The sequence below is a fragment of the Centropristis striata genome, chromosome 18, assembly GCF_030273125.1.
Source record: "Centropristis striata isolate RG_2023a ecotype Rhode Island chromosome 18, C.striata_1.0, whole genome shotgun sequence".
Lineage (NCBI taxonomy): Eukaryota > Metazoa > Chordata > Actinopteri > Perciformes > Serranidae > Centropristis > Centropristis striata.
The window spans coordinates 15,683,880-15,700,325 of NC_081534.1; the positions used below are offsets into that span (position 1 = coordinate 15,683,880).

General features: G+C 43.7%; 1 protein-coding gene across 4 annotated transcripts in view; it reads left to right on the top strand.

The window, feature by feature from the left end:
- The window catches only part of LOC131990857 (prospero homeobox protein 1-like), a 38,382-nt gene extending 22,289 nt beyond the window's left edge, over positions 1-16,093 (top strand). For all 4 annotated transcript variants that reach the window (XM_059356038.1, XM_059356035.1, XM_059356037.1 and 1 more), the window contains exon 5: positions 15,321-16,093. In XM_059356038.1, coding sequence (XP_059212021.1) covers positions 15,321-15,506 — 186 coding nt within the window. In that variant the 3' untranslated portion in view covers positions 15,507-16,093. The remainder of the gene's footprint in view (positions 1-15,320) is intronic.
- Positions 16,094-16,446: the final 353 nt, after the last annotated feature.

Here is a 16,446-nt window from a genome sequence, read left to right on the forward strand (position 1 = left end):
CTTATTATTTCCTTTTTTTCAGTTTTCAGCTGCAGTTTGGTTAGGTTTACTCACCAAACCTACATTGTTTGGTTTAGGAAAAGAGATTTGAGTTACAATAGAGCATTTCACAGAAGAGACCGGGATTTTAAAAGTGACAGGTCTATTGAGTCAGACAATATGAGAAAAACAAAGTGAATATAAAAGCATGTTAATATGTTGTAGTAGGAATCCAAAATGAGCCTAATATGTCCCCTTTAGTACAGAAAAAGACTCGTATGTGAGAGGAGGAGCTGAGAGCTAGTGCGGTCCGTATCAAAAAACGTTGAAATTCACCTGATACCTTGTGATGCAGACGGGTAGTGTGACACCGTCTCACTGTGTCCTCGCTGTGACTCTTCTCAATGCTGAGTTCAAGCCTCTTATACATCCTGCCGCATTTTACTGTACCATAATGTATATCATTGCTGTCCCGTAAAAAACATCTCTAGAAATGCCCCTTTTGCAATTTATGCTTTCAGTTTACTCAGAAATCACTAAATGTGGAGCTACATTTTCACTAGACAGCAATAACACGGAGGAAATAATTTCTTTTTCCAAAGCATGCATCACAGGTTTCAGTCGTATAGATGTGAGGAACTCTCATCCAATGAGGAAGAAAGCTTACCGACACCTCGCTCGTTTTACCTCTTCCTCACTGTTAATTTCCCCTCAGTGTGTGTGTGTGTGTATGTGTGTGTGTGTGTGTGTATGTGTGTGTGTGTGTGTGTGTGTGTGTGTGCGTGTGCGCTTGTGTGTTTGTGAGAAACCGCATTTTACTTCCCCGTCCTAATTTACCTATCTGTGGTGAGATGTTTACGTGTGTCTTCCAGTGTATTGTATAACCATAAATTCTCGGCAGGCAACTTCACCTTTAAAAATATTTTATTTTCTCACTTCTCCTTTTTGCCACGGTGTGTGTGTGTGTGTGTGTGTGTGTGTGTGTGTGTTTCAGGATCGCCAGCGCTCTCTCAATGTCAGCTGACAATAGACCTTTAAAAGGCTTGTGTTAAGAAGGACCTGGAGTGATCCGTGTGTGTGTGCGTCTGTGTGTGTATTTGTTCGAGAGATCGAGTCTGTGTGCGAGTGTATGTGTGCGAGTGTTTTGTTGTTGCTGCATTTCCCAGTGTCCTGTTCACCTCGAAGGGTACAGCCGTCCCTTGGACCGGCCTGGCATGCTGGCAAAGCACTTCTCCAGTGTGTGTGTGTGTGTGTGTGTGTGTGTATGTGTGTGTGTCACTTTGAGGGGGGAAAAAATCTCACTGTTATCAAGGTTAAGCGTCCTACTGTTTTAGTGAGAGGAAGGGGAGAGAAAGAGGGGGAGAGGGGGAAGAGGGAGATGGATAGATAGGGGATAGAGGGTGAGAGCTCGGAGACAAAGGAGAAAGCGATGAAGGGAGGGAGGGAGAAAGGGAACCGAGGGGAATGGGAAGGGGAGAAAGAAGGGTAGAAGGAGAGAGAGAGGGGGGAAGAGAGATGACGTGCAGGAGAGAAGTGCCCTTGCGAGCAGTGGGAGTTTTGCAGCGCTCACATTTAAAGTGCTTCACTCTCTTTCTCTCTGTTTACGTCTATCTCTCTCTGTCCGTTATTTGTCCACTGGGGCTCCTCTGTGTGCACCCAAACACACATACACACTCACACACACTTCCCCACATCCATCTTCAGCCCTCTTAAGGGAGGCTTTGAAAGACTCTGGCAGGCAGAGGCACTTGTATATATGAGGTCTCAATAAGCCCAAAGTCCATCAGAGCAAAGCACAAAGAAAAATGAGACGAGTCTTGAACAAACGACCTGTTTAGTGACATGAAAATAAGTTCAAACCAAGAAGAAAATGACCCTTACCTACAGCTGCTTGCAAAGTTTAGACATCTGCACCATCAACAGTAAAAACAAACACATTAAGATCAGAGAACACAAGTAAAGAATAAAAGCAGTATTTTTATTGATCTTATCATTTCTGTCTCACTTTTCCTGATCCTGGAATCAAGGTGTGTTTCTGTTTTCATATCAGATTATGCTCTGCTAATGGTAAATCACCTGACACCCCACAAAAGGAAATGAAAGTTAATAATATCTCAAAAAACACACAGCTTCACAAACTTGATTCTTATTGATATGTCCTTGATTTTAGCCCTGTGTTGTTTGACAGAACAGAAGTTAAATACGTGTTTGAAGCCATATATAAATACTCAGCCTTTTTTTATTCTAATAGTTAATTTGCTTAGTTAAATACAACGTCTGTACCTTCTCGCTCCCCAATAGTCCAGAAATATGAATATGCAAATATTGTTCATAGCTGGACACAAGATGTCTCCCGCTTCATTGAAAAGTCCATCAGTGTTCATGCACTGGCGACTTCAAGTTTCCACATCACACTCGTGCGAGTTAAATTTCGGCCCACAATTGGCTTCCAGTTTAGTTGTCAGCCGACACATTTGAAAACAGACTTCTGGTGTCCAACACACACATGAATCATCTGCACAGTGAAAAACTGAAGATAAGAAACAAGAAGAAAAACACTTTTTTTTTTGGACGTTTACTCAGCGTAGGTTTTACTTTGTTTGTGCCTTAAAGGGACAGTTCACCCCAAAGTCAAAAATACATCTTGTGAGCAGTTTCATGAAGGAACTATTTTCTTTCTAGTATCGTTCCTACATGAAACTGCTCACGGCAAGGTGTTTGGATTATCTTGAGTAACCGGGTCAGGATATTTGGAAAGAGACAGTGTTGTTGAGAGAAGGCAGAGACCTCCAACACTCAAAACTATCTAGATTGATAAAAAGCACAACAGGTAAGAGAGAATATATGTATTTCTGATTTGGGGTGAACTGTCCCTTTTAAAAACAAGTCTGTTAAACATCTACATAGGTGTTGTGTTGCAGGGGAGTTGAGCCACATGTAAACACACAAGTATATATCTTATGCTATATTGACATTATATTTCACTATAAAGAAATTAAATGGATTATTCTTGGACAGGTTGGTGTGACTCACATAACAGGTCACAGTAAATAAAAACCAACCTCCAGGGAGACAGTATGCAAAAAAAAAAAGTTTGCACGCAACACCCAATAAAAAAAAATACCGTACCTGCCCAAACATAGGTAACATGTCATCTTTTCCCCAAACAAACTTTACTTTGTGAATCATAAATTCCCCTTTACATCTCAGACAAAACTGTCATTCTTCTCCTGGCACCAGGAAGCTACTGTTGAAACAGGCTTAAGGGGAACAGCCTATTTGCATACATAAATGTGAAAATTTGCAAGAAGGCAGACAGAGAGGAAAAGAGTGAGAGAGGCCAGGTGAATAAGTCTTCTGTTGGCCGAGGAGCTGCAGTAGTGGAGGAGGGAGGGAAGGTGTTTTGCATATTAAGGTTTTTTTTTGCTGGGCAGGTGTCTGTGAGATACAGGAGCTGATTAGAGTTTAGCACAAGGAAAATTTGCCCAGCCATGCAAATTCTAACCCCCCTGACAAACCAACCGCCTTGGTGAGCACGAAGACTCTGCGTGTAAGTGTTTGTGTGTGGCTTTTTGATGTGTGTGTGTGTGTGGGTGTTATTTGTGTGTGTGACCGTGTGTGTTTGCTAGTGCGGGTGCGTGGGTTGTGTGTTTTTTTGATGTTGGTGTGGGAATGGTGTGTTTGTGTGTATTATATATGTGCGCGGACACATTTGTTATGTTTTCCCGTCTTATATGTGTGTGTGTGTGAGTGTGTGTGTGTGTGTGTGTGTGTGTGAGTCATAGAGGTAATGTGGAGATGGAAATGTACTGGATGTGTATCAGGATGCCCCCAAGGCCCTTTTCTGTGGATCTCTCCCCTTTCTCCTCCACCTCCTCCTCCTCCACCACCTCCTCCTCCTCTTCCTCCCCTACCTGCCTGCACCACCACTTGAAACAGGAGCCTACGCAGATTCAGCAAGCACACACACACACACACACACACACACACACACACACACACACACACACACACACTGAGTTTTCCCTTTGCCAGATTCTGCATCATCAAAGTTCCATCCACCTTGGTGGCGTCTTTGGAATGAATATGTCCTCTGTTTCAGTGATCACACACTCACACACACTCTCTCTCTCTCTCACACACACACACACACACACACACACACACACACACACACACACACACACACACACACACACACACACGTCTGTGGCCTTTCTTGTTTGATGCTAATCTGCTCTGTCACTGTGCTGGCCTAATACGCTCCCCATCTCCCTCCCAGCTCCTCTTTTGTCGCGATTGTTTCCCCTTTTCCTTTCATATCCCTCCTCCCTCACTCCCTCTCGTCGTTCTCTCTTCCTTCTGTTGCCTCTCTCCTTTCATTCTTTCATCCTCCTCTTTTGCATGTCTTCCGTTATCCCCCCCTCTCCCCCCCTCTCCCTCCTCTCCCTCGCTTTTTCCCCCCATTAGGAAGTTTTAATGGCATAATTGTCACATTCCTTCTGGCACAATGAACACCAGCGGTAATTAAAGAGCTTGCCGTTAATTACCTAGACCCCGGCTCTACTTTCCTCTTTTCTCAGCCCCCCTCCTGATCCCCTCTCTTCTTCTCTTTCTTCTCCGCTTCTCATTCGCTCTGTCCATCGCCATCAAAGTCTTCCGAAACACACCCGGCCTCCCAAAGCCTTGACTTTGAGCGAGCAGCGCTTTCATGTGAGGACTCAAGTGAAAATTCTCGCTTAGTGTCCTTTTCTTTTTTACTCTGCAGCCCCCTCTGTCTGTCTTTGAACCCCCAATGACAACACACATCATCTTTCATAAGACAGGAATGTGTGTGTGACCTGGTAATGGGTTAGAGAGAGGTGGGGTCTGATAGAGAGGCAGTTTTATGATGGCTCTGGGAAACTCTCAGATTTCCATAAGACAGACTAGGCCAAGTTTCCTCTGTCAGTGACCACTCCTCCCACAGAGGACACACACACACCCGCGCATACACTCATGCATACACACACCTCGGCATTTAAAAGAGGAAGTCCCTATGATCTCTATGTGAGAGGGAGGTGCCAGCGAGAAGCCTTCGTACGCGGGTATCGTGTGTCCTCCCTTATCAGCTGCTCTTTCTCCTATTGGAAAGATGTCTCACTCCTTTTGTCCCTCTTCCTCTTTTGTCTGTCCATCCGTCTGTCATCCCTCTATTTGAATTGATAACGCCCTTCCACAGGCACGCACAGTTTTTGATTTTTCAAATAATGACAGAAAACTTTCTAAAGTTTGACTTTCTCGCTCCCAGTTCCCTTCCTCCCTCGCCGCTGCCTTTTCCCTCCATTATCCGCTCTTCCTCCCTCTTTTTTCCAGCTTTTCCTCCCGTTTTCCCCCTTCTTCCTACTCTCTCTGTGTCTCTCCAACTCTCCATCCATTACCAGAGCCACAGAGAGCTGAGAGCAGATGCTGTCTGTCCAACCGCCGTGCCCCATAGCATTGTGTGCTTCACCTCTCCTTCCCCCCTCACTCCCTCGTTCCTCCTCTTCACGTCCCTCTCGGGGCTCCATTTGTTCTCCACCCAGAGAGGCTAATGTCTGTTTTCTCCTCCTCCTCCTCTTTCCCTCCCTGTCTTGCACTCCTTCATTACTGTTGTTGTCTTTTTTTCAGTTTTCTCACCACGTAGAGCACGCTGTGTTTGTGTGTGTGGGGCGCGTCTTTGACCCGGGTTCGACCTCGGGGAATTTTTAGGTGAAAAGGTCACGGCCGTTGCACTGGATGCACAGGCGAAGATACAGACATGTATAAACATACGTAAACACACACATTTGCTCACAGGTGTGGTGTGTTGGGTAAAAGGCTCTAGGGTTCTCTTTGAAGAGCGATTGAAGACAAAAAGAGGTAGAAGATAGAGGGAGAGAGATGAAAAGCAGGCAGTATAGATTTAAGTTCAGAGCTGCCAAAAATACAACCAATACAATTTGCCAGTGGGTTTATGTCAACAACACACACACACACACACACACACACACACAGACTTCCTGTTACCCGCTTTCTCCTCTTATCTGCAGCATCTATTGTCGTTCCCCTAAACTCTATCGCTCTCATTGAAAAAAGCTTGAAGCATACCAGACCTGTGTGCATTTATCATGCATGCACATTACACCGGTTTGTCATATACAGCATAATAAGTAGTACATGCTGTCCTTGTATACTCACGTGTGTGTATGTGCATTTACACCTGCTTTTCCCACCAGAGCCAGCAAACACACCAGCTTCTGTTTCTACAGAGATGATACAATTAAGACAGCAATGAAGACCCTTGGAGAGGCCCTTATGTTCGTATTTATCATTTTCAGCGCAAACTGAATCACAGATTTGATAGATGATCATAGATGCAATCTGAGACATAGAGTTCAATAAGAGAATTTGATACATACTATCAGATTTTCATTCAAACTTGTGTTGTTGTTTTACTAAATGGATGACACTTTAGGAGAAAAAATAACTTTGACATGTTAATAGGCTTGAAAAAAATGAATTTTTAAACTCTTAAAACCAACCGGCCTGGGTAGGGTTAGCCCAAACAACAATTTTGAGCCAAAGCTTATAACAGTATGGCCAAAATGTATCCATTCATTTAAAAGCAAACACCTACTAGTTTCTAAATATGCTGTTGTTTAACTTAAATTACATCAGTATAAAAAGTTTTCACACTTCCCCTACCTGTTGGTTTTACAGTTCAATTGCCAGAATGAATGTTGGCATTTTACATTTCTGCAAGCCATGTATATGTTGAATCTCAACATTTTGAATGATAAATGTGTTGAATGTGAACTTCAGCCGCCGTTCCCTTTGTCATGGCTCTTTAAATACATGACGATCACTGTTTTATCTACTTTAAAAACTCTTCTGTGGATTGCAGAAACTTAAAATCCCAACATTCTTTGTTGGAAAATTGGTCTGGGTATTAAAAAGTCATAAAAGTTCATTTTATTCTTTGAAACTCACATTGATAGTTTTGGATTCAAACAATTTTCAAGATTTCCATCACTGCTGCTGCACCAGTACAGTGGATGTTAAAGGTGTTCCCTCTGTGTTGCTGACAAAATTAAAAAAATCAACAGCAACATGTCTCTTGACCTGATACTCCCTGATAGTTGACAGCATTCTGAGGTAAAACCAGAGCAAATAAAACCTAGAAAAGGTCTGAAAGGATATTTAATAGTGTTCTGGAGGGCGATCCAGCCCTTTAAAAAGACTGACACACTAGTGAGTTCACTGTACCCCACTTGGTTTATAATAAAAGATTCTAACAAATCACAAGATATTAGCCGGACCTTTACTGTGCCATGAGCATAATTTGCGACTTGTCTTGGCTTTTTAGTTCTTTTAGTGAGAAGAGTTAGGCAAAGAAAAGAATAGAGAGCAGGATCATCTGCTTCTCGGTGAATAGCCGGGGGCTATTGAGGGCCCCCGTTTGACGTTGCCTGACAGGTCTTTTCTTCGCCGTGTGGTGTGTGTGTGTGCACATGTATGCAGTGTGTATGTACGAAAAAGCCACTTTATTCTGTTCACTGATTAAATGACCAGAGCTGTGTGTAGAGCCTGGGGCGCCCGGGGTAGCAAGGAATCACTTAAACATAAAGAACTACATGATCCCCTCTCTCCTTTTCTCACCTGCTCACACAAACATATTATCTCACTGCGCTCGTCCAACACTTGATTCCCCCTCCTCCCTGCCTTTTCCACCAGTACTCCCTCCTCCTCCTCCTCCTCCTCCTCCTCCTCCTCCTCCTCCTCCTCCTCCTCCCTTCTTCTCCCCTCTCCTCCCTCCTTCTGTCCCTGGTCACCTTGTGAGGGGCAGCCTGCTCTGTGGCACAGCTGCTGATTATGTCATTATTTCTGGACCATTTTGGTCTCCCTCCGTGTGTGTGTGTGTGTGTGTGTGTGTGTGTGTGTGTGTGTGTGAGACTAATGAAGCGTGGCAAAGGGACTCATGCCAAAATGACCAGGGCGTGCATCAGAGCTGCAGATGTGTCAAAGCAACCCCCCGTTCAAACACACACACTTCCCATTTCCCCTGCTGATGCCAAACTCTCCCTCCTTCAATCCAATCTGCAGTTTATTATTTTTCTTTCTTCTCCTGCCATCTTGCTCTCTTCCCTTCTCCTTCCATCCATCCTCCCTCCTTCGCTGCAGCTCCTTGCTCTCCATCCTGTATTGTTCGCCTGCCCACCCGCACCCTCCTTCCTCCTACCCCTTCTATTCTTCCTGTCCCTCCCTCCCTCTGCTCTCCTCCTCTCCAGATGTCCTGTTCCTATCTTCCAGACTCCCTTGCTCCTTTCTTTCCCTTCTGCCTCCTGCTCTCATGCTCTCTCTGTGCCGGGTTGACTTCCTGACCTCTGGAGGCCCCGTTACAGCGATCTGTGACCCCCCCCTTCGCTTAGATCGCTTTCTCCCAGCCTGTGTCGGCCATACAAGCGCAGACGATGAATTTTTAAGACTCTAAACAAGGGCTTGAACTGTGATTTCTGGCTTCCCCTGCTGTTTGCAATTCTTCGGGGTACAGACTCTTTTTCTGGCTGTTGATATACAACCTCCAATTTCTATAAGGCACGGCAAAGAGAGGGGCAAGAGGGGGGTAAACGTGTCAAAAGAGGCCCTATATGATATGAATTTGCAGCCACTGTGTGTGTGTGTGTATAAGGGTGGGGCGTTGTAAAGTAAAGATGGAGGGAGGAGCGAGGAAGATGGGATAGGAGAGCGACTTCATCAGCGTCTTTGACCCTGTCCTGTCCTTGACTCCCCTGGTGGAGGTGCACCTTGAGAAGAGCCCATGTGACGCTAGTGCTCATGCTTACATACACGCCACACCAGACAGCAAGACACATCCACACACACACGTGCATGTATACACAACAGCCCCTCAAGGCTCCATGTTCTCAAGGCTATCAGTGGAGTGGAGGTGGCTGGTGTTTGCTCAGCTTTGCGGCCTGTTTCCCGTCCCAGTGGTCGCCAAGGCACAGAGAAAATCGCCCATGTCACGGATTTGAAATTTGAGAGACGTTAAAGAAGGTAGAAATTGAAGAAAAAGAAGCACTTTGGAAGGAGATGATGGAACGAAAGAAGCCCTGTGTCTGTTCTTTTCCTTGCTAGTATGTCGGACTCTTCAGCCGTGGCACAGTCTTATCAGCGGGGAGAGGGGGCTGGGGACAGGCGCAGTGGGGAGCAGGAAGAAAGGGGACATGGGTTGTGTTTGCCTAAAGTGACAGTGTGGGCCAAGGGCTTATCAAGGCCTTTGTAGATTATTGATCAGAGCAGATACGTGAGGCACAGGGGGTATATGTGTGAGTGTGTGTTCGAGGTTCGGGAAGCTCTGGCTTGACTCACCCAAATGTCACAGGCCTGTTCAACTTAAGTTTCAACTCTTGTTTTTAAATGTTTGTTTCGCTGTCAGCAGAAGTGAGAATATTCTAAAGGAAACATATCATACACCGATGCCAGATGACCCCATCTACGCCACTCAGCGCATCAGAGAATCTATAAACTCTCTGTTTCACACACACACACACATGGACTGTGGCCGAAAAGCATGGGAAGTGTTGGCATTCCCAGGCTGAGTTGGGGTTAGGAATTAACCTGGCTGGCAGCGGGGGCTCGTGTTGTGTCCCTGCATTTCATCCTTCAAGGCTACAGCTCACAAGCGCACACACTCTCTTACACACACAAGCCTTATCTTCCAGGGTCTCGTCTTGTTTGGCCAACGCTGTGCAAATAGAAGGTGCAATACATCTCCTGACAGTTCCCAAAAGCAAAGGGGGAGAAACACGTTGGCCAAACAAACAGCTCAACCCTGAGTCACCGAGAGAGAAGAGATTTCTCAGGCTTTACCGAAACACACACATACACTTGCACGCGGTGTTTGTAACAGTAGCCTTTATTCCGGGGCTTGGGCCTCTGGCTACCTTTTTCTAAACGTTTGTCTAAGCAGTCTTAAGACAGGGGCCGCTGCCGGAGTGAATAGCTCCCAGCAAGCCATCCACAGGCTCCTATTGTCCTCCGTCATATTTTATTATCTCATCAAAAAGCAGGAAATCCGATTCCCTCTCTCTGAAAAAGAGCTTATCCTTCTGTCTCAAAGCAACCTGTCACGAGAGAGGGAGATGGAGAGAGGTGGAGAGAATGGGGGAGAGAGTTGAGCAGTGAATGAGAGTGATTAACTGCCTCATCGCTGCCTCTTGTCAAAGAAGTCCCCCTTTCTTTCTTCCCTCCTTTCTTCTTTCCTCCTTCCTCCTTGATTGGTATTTACCCAACACTCAGCACGATGCGAAGGTTAGGGAAACGTGTGTGTGTGTGTAGTATTGCTGATTCTTTTTTTCCCCTATTTCCCTCCTCCTCTCTTCCTCCTTTCATATTGTGTTACACAGGGGTAAAGCCACAATAATATCCCTTTTCATGACAGCTTTTGTTTTTTTTGGACACATACACATTTCCATTCCCTCTGTCTTTCTCGCACCTTCTCTTAGACCACTTATTTTTCACAGAGCGGTAAGACTTTTATCAAGAGAAAGTGTGTGCGTGCGTCTGTGTGGGACACATGAAGAGGTAAAACTCTAAATCTGATCAATTTAAAGGCTGAAAACAAACCGTGGTTTTCAGTAGGGGTGTTAGAAAATATTGATACAGTTGAATATGGCAGTATTATGTTTTGTGATACTGTATCGATTCCATAAAAACTATAGGTTTTTAATAGTTTCCATGGAGAAAATCAAACAGACTGCATGTAAAGTAGTGCTATTATATTACAGGGACTCTGATGGATACAAATGCAGATCCCACTGTTCTTATTGCATATAAAAAGTAACTTTTTAAAGTCAGATTTTATGCACAAAGTGGATTTCTCTTATTACTATGACAGTTTTCCATGAAATTAGATTTAAAAATCGCAATATGCTTACAGTATCGCAATATATCGCGATATATTGAACTGTAACCCCGGTATTGTGATACATATTGTATCACCAGATTCTTGCCAACACAGCCCTAGTTCAGGGCTTTTTTGCAATGATTTCAGACAATACTGCAACATCTGAACAACAGAAAAATGATTAAATCTCTTCCTCCCCCTACTCTTTGTCGGGCAAACTATAAAACTGTGCAACACAGCCAACATCTGTGAAAGAGTGGGGAAGATACCTGTTTTATTCTGTTGAGTCTCTGTGGTTTTAACCAAAAACGTCTGATTTAGTTATAAGTTCCTGTCACCTGAGAAACCATGAAATATTGTCAGTATAGTGACGAGGCAAACAGTGCACTCCTCCTCCTGCACTGCTGCACGGATCAAACCGCTTTGTCATGATTGTGAAGTCATCTGGCAAAAATATACATAAATACAGATTAATGACAACACCTGCACTGTGTGATTGTCTTCATTAACATTAAAAATAAGTGATCACAGAGGAAGTTAGAGGTGACAGACAGTTATCTGTCAGCAGCTGACCATGACTGAGCACACTTACATCATCATTTCCAAAAATATTAAAATAAAAAAAAACGTTCTTTTTCCACACAAAACTCAAAAATGCTGTTTTCAGATCCATCTGCTCCGGAGACAGATTTTCAAAAGCTCTGTTTTCAGTTGAGCTCCAACGATTAATCCAGTGATTCTCAAAGTGGGGTCTGAGGCGCTCTGCCAGAAGGTCCCTGAAAAGTTTTCAAATTCATTAATTTAAATTGTTATGATATGAATTTAATATTTTTCAAGGGTTTTAAAGTTCAACAAATAATATTCTAAGTCTTAAATGTATTAGTGTTCACAGATTCGATTCTAAACTAAAAATCTCTAACTTTTAGAATTTGCAAAAAAAGAAATGTCATGTCTAATATCTTTCTATAACATTTCTATTCTCTTATTTTACACACAATAATAATAAAAGTGTAAATAACATTGATGAGGGTTCCTTTTCTAGAAAATATAGAGATTTCCTGCTTTTCTCTGTTTTATATCATATTAAATTGAATATCTTTGGGTTTTGATCTGATAAAATAAGACGTTTAAAGACATCAACTTGGACTTTAAGGAACTGGGATAGTTATTTTTCACTATTTTTATCCATAATGAAAATAAACATTATTTGAAGCCCTAGTCTCAGGTGAGAAAAACACTGTCCTAGTGTGGACCAAAAACCCAGAGAGAAAAAAGTGCATTTTCAAATGTAGCCGGCACAGTGTAGATGAACTCCCAATCACCTTGTTTGCCTTTTCCAGGCGTCATTCTTCACACACCACCCTCCATCCCTCACTCTATCTATACTCTTTTTTCCCCCTGCCTCTCTACCTCCCTCCCTCCCCCTCTCTCTCTCTCCCCTCCCCTCTTTGTACATCTGTCCTTTAATTTTGGGCTCTGCTGAGAAGTTGTTAAAAAGCCCTATGAAATATGTATGAAGGATTGTGAGCCACGCGATTGGCCCCATTTACCGGACAGCCGAGCGAATGAACGGCCACACTGGATAATCCCCCACAATGCCTCTGGAACAAAGGCCCAACAGCTGACCCTAGAGAGAGAGAGATGAAGGGGGGGAGTGAGGGGGGACAGAGTGGGACAAGGGAGGGGTTGCAAACAGTTAAGGCTCACTGCTGGTCAGGAGGCACATACACAACTCACACGTACTCGCAAAACAAAGGCTTGTGGGACAGGAATAACTCCCTCTGTCCTGTCGCTCGGCTCTCTCTCCTTAGACTCTTCTCAGCCCCTCCTTCTCTCGCCATCACTCTCTCCCCTCCCTCCCATTCTCACTCTCTCGCTCTCTCAGTCAAGAGGATCTGAAATACCAATACCCTTTTCTCCTTGACATTGCTTTCTCCTTGCAGTCAGCGTTTTGCTGTCCTTTTATAGTCAAAACGTCAGGAGAAATTCCATGCAGGAATATTCTTAGTAATGCGGCACTCCCTGCGTCTAACGGCCAGGGCGCTCGCGCTGCACCGGCCCGTTAGCGAGGTCTTTTGGGAAAAGAGTGCGCATGCCCGCACAGGCACTTACACACATAGTTGCCCTCGCACCGGGGTCATTGTGCCAGTATTTCAGAGACGACAGCAGCCCAAACAATGAATTATATCCACTTCTATCCCACCAGAGGGGAATTCAATATTTGGGGAATTGGGTTAGCTTTTGTGTTTTCTCTCTCTGTTACACACACACACACACACACACACACACACAGTGCACAAGCTCCTTATTCACAACTCACCTTTTGGAGCAGTGGACAGAGATATGCACACACACCAGACACACGGGCATCTTAGCCTCCATTCATCACCCCGAGGGGGGGCGGGTGGCTGTCCCATGCGTGTATAAGCGTGTGTGTGTGTGTGAGGAGGCATGCCTGTGTGTACATGTCTGTGTGTGTGTGTGTGTGTGTGTGTGTGTGTGTGTGTGTGTGTGTGTGTTCCAGTGGCCACTAACCTTGCTGTGTCCTGACACTCCTGATGAGTATCTGCAGGACACTGGAGGAGAGGAGCGGAGCGGAGTGCGCACTGTCAGGCATTTGGGCAAGCTGCTGCTGCTGTATATGTGTGTGTGTGTGTGTGTGTGTGTGTGTGTGTGTGTGTGTGTGTGTGTGTGCGAGCATCAAGGGAGGCGGGCAGGGAGACAGTCAGCATTATCCAAGCAGGTGACCCCTGAAGGCTGCGTCGCCCTGGAGCTCTGAGTCGAGGAAAGAGACTCAGCCAAATACACCGGGGTAGCTACCGTGTGTGTGACTGTGTGTGTGTGTGTGTGTAGCGAGCATTATGTAGAGCTCTGTAACAGTACAGGATGTGTCATCTCCTTGGCACAAGGAGGTGTGTGTGCTGGTGTGTGTGCTCACGCCTGCATGACTGACTGTGTGTGTGTGTGTGTGTGTGTGTGTGTGTGACAGAGTGTTGGCTTGGGGGAAGGTGTCACAGATCTTTGCCAGACTAATCATCTCCATGGTGTCGGTGAGCGCTGCTGTCAGGGACACTAAAGAGGCGGCGTGTCTCCCCGTTCCCAAAGCATTTAGTACTTCCTCTTTCGCCAGCGCCTCTCCGCCGCTCTTCACTCAGCTCCGCTCTCTTGTTTGGTCACAGATTTACAGTGGGACTCATAAAGATGTCACGCTCACCGTGTTGCGGGCAGGGAAGTGGGAGGTGTGAGAAACCTGAGAATTCACAAGAAGTGACTTTTCAATCGGCTTTTAAGGAAGTAGATACTCATAAGAGACAGGAGATTTATAGTTTTACATCCACTATGAAAATAATGAACATATTCTACAAGGGAGGTGATAACACTGTTGGGCATAATGCAAGAAAACCCTGCTGCAAAATGATTGAGATGTGAGGGAGATTAAGTTATTTGTGGTGCATCACATTGAAAAGTCACTCATCAGAGAAATCTGATCTGCAATAATTTTTGTAATTTTTTTACATAGAAGAAATGCATTAAAAACATTTTTATATAATTTATGTAGAATATACTTCTATATAACAGTGGTGGAATGTTATTAAGTGCATTTATTTAAGAATTGTGCTCAAGTACAAATTCAAAGTTACTTCAGTTTTTACATTTTATGTAAATTTGTACTTCTACTCCACCACATCTCAGAGGTAAATACTGTACTTTTTATTCCACTACATTTGTCTGTCAGTTTTCGTTACTTTTCATTTCTCATCTCAGTGAAAACCACGTATCTCCAGATTTGCTCATTTAAAAGTTTGTGATAAACTTAAGGACAAAGTGTTCCTTTATGTTTCGAGAAATTCTCCCACGTCTTGAGCTAAATAAACTATTCCACCTGGTCTTATGAACATTTCAGTCTTTCCTATGAAAAGTAATGCACTGAATAAATGTGTAGCTATTCCACATGTTTTTTAAGTGTTTACAACATTTTTAAACAGCAATCGTCACATTTTTGTAGGACATCATTGCGCTGCAAAATTTTTCAAGTAATATAACACATTGAATTATTTTAAAACTGATGGGATCACCTGGAAATTACATCGTCACAAAGCTGAAAACCTGGCTCAGAAACATGTGGCTCTTCTTATAGAATATGATACATTACTGTAGATTAAACTCCTATATAAAGGAGTTGAAATGAACACAACCGTAAACATCCACAGCAGGAAAATGCAACATAGACATTAATGCAGCAATAACATTAATCCAAAAACATCATATATAATATTAAAACACTGACAGGGAACATTTACTGCATAATGACTACTTTTGCTTATGTTATTAGCACTTATGCTTAATTAAAGGCTCTGAATACATCGCCTACTACTTTTAGATAATTAGAATATAATAATAACCATTTATTTTTCTCCTGTTTTCTCTAAAGGTCCCTGAACGCTTCCTGGAGGTGGCAGAGATCACACTGAGGGAGTTCTTCAACGCCATCGTGGCGGGTAAAGACGTGGACCCGTCCTGGAAGAAGGCCATCTACAAGGTCATCTGTAAACTGGACAGCGAGGTCCCCGAGATCTTCAAGTCCCCCAACTGTCTCCAAGAGCTTCTACACGAGTAAATCTCTCCTCCTCCTCCTCCTCCTCCTCCTCCTCGCTCGACGCTTTGCGCTTTTTTTACTTCCTCTGATTTCATAGAATTTCAAAATATTCTCTTTTGTTGTTTTCTCCTTTTTCCTCCCCAACTTTTCTTTTGATTTCCTGTTTTTTTTTTAATTCTTTTTTATTTTTGAATGTATGAAAGTTATGAAGTAGCATTCCCAATCTGAAGCCTCTGTGGCAGTTCCTAAATGACCTAGCTATTGTGTTGTTGTTCTTATATGATAATTATCACGATGGTTATTATTTGTTTTTGTTTTTGTATGATTCTGAACTGAAGAGACTCTAATCTTATTGGGTGTTTTTTGGACCGTGTGAACCCTCATCCGTTTGGCTTGTTTTATGATCAACACTAACAAAGTCCTCAGTGTGTGGAAGGAGTTCCTGAGTTCCCATTAACACTACTAAGAACATAGGCTGGGTTCCCTAAAGACTTTTACTCACGGCACCCAGGGGTTTCCCTCCGATCCAGTGGGTGTCCAAATGAACTGTCCCCACAAAGTGGGAGCCCGATAGACTGTGCTACTGAAGACGTCCCCGACAGGACAGTCATACACACAAAAACAAGGCCTAGTGAGGTTATTGACTGGACTCAGACTGGACTCGTGCTACTGGTCTGTACCTGTCTGTGGGACTTGGACTGGTTTCAAATAGCTACTGAGCTCTACCATGTTTTGAAGTGTGTTTTCCCTGCAAGTAGGGCATTGTGTTTATTGGGTGTACATTATTATTTTGATTATTATTATTATTATTATTGTTGTTGTTTATGATTATTATTATTTGTCATCACTGCTTGCTGAAGATTGGCACTTAGAGATTTGTTTGTCCCTTGATGCCGTTGCAGAAAAAAATAAATTATTGCTATTAATATTATTCCAAGAGTTTAGATTCTGAAATATTTTT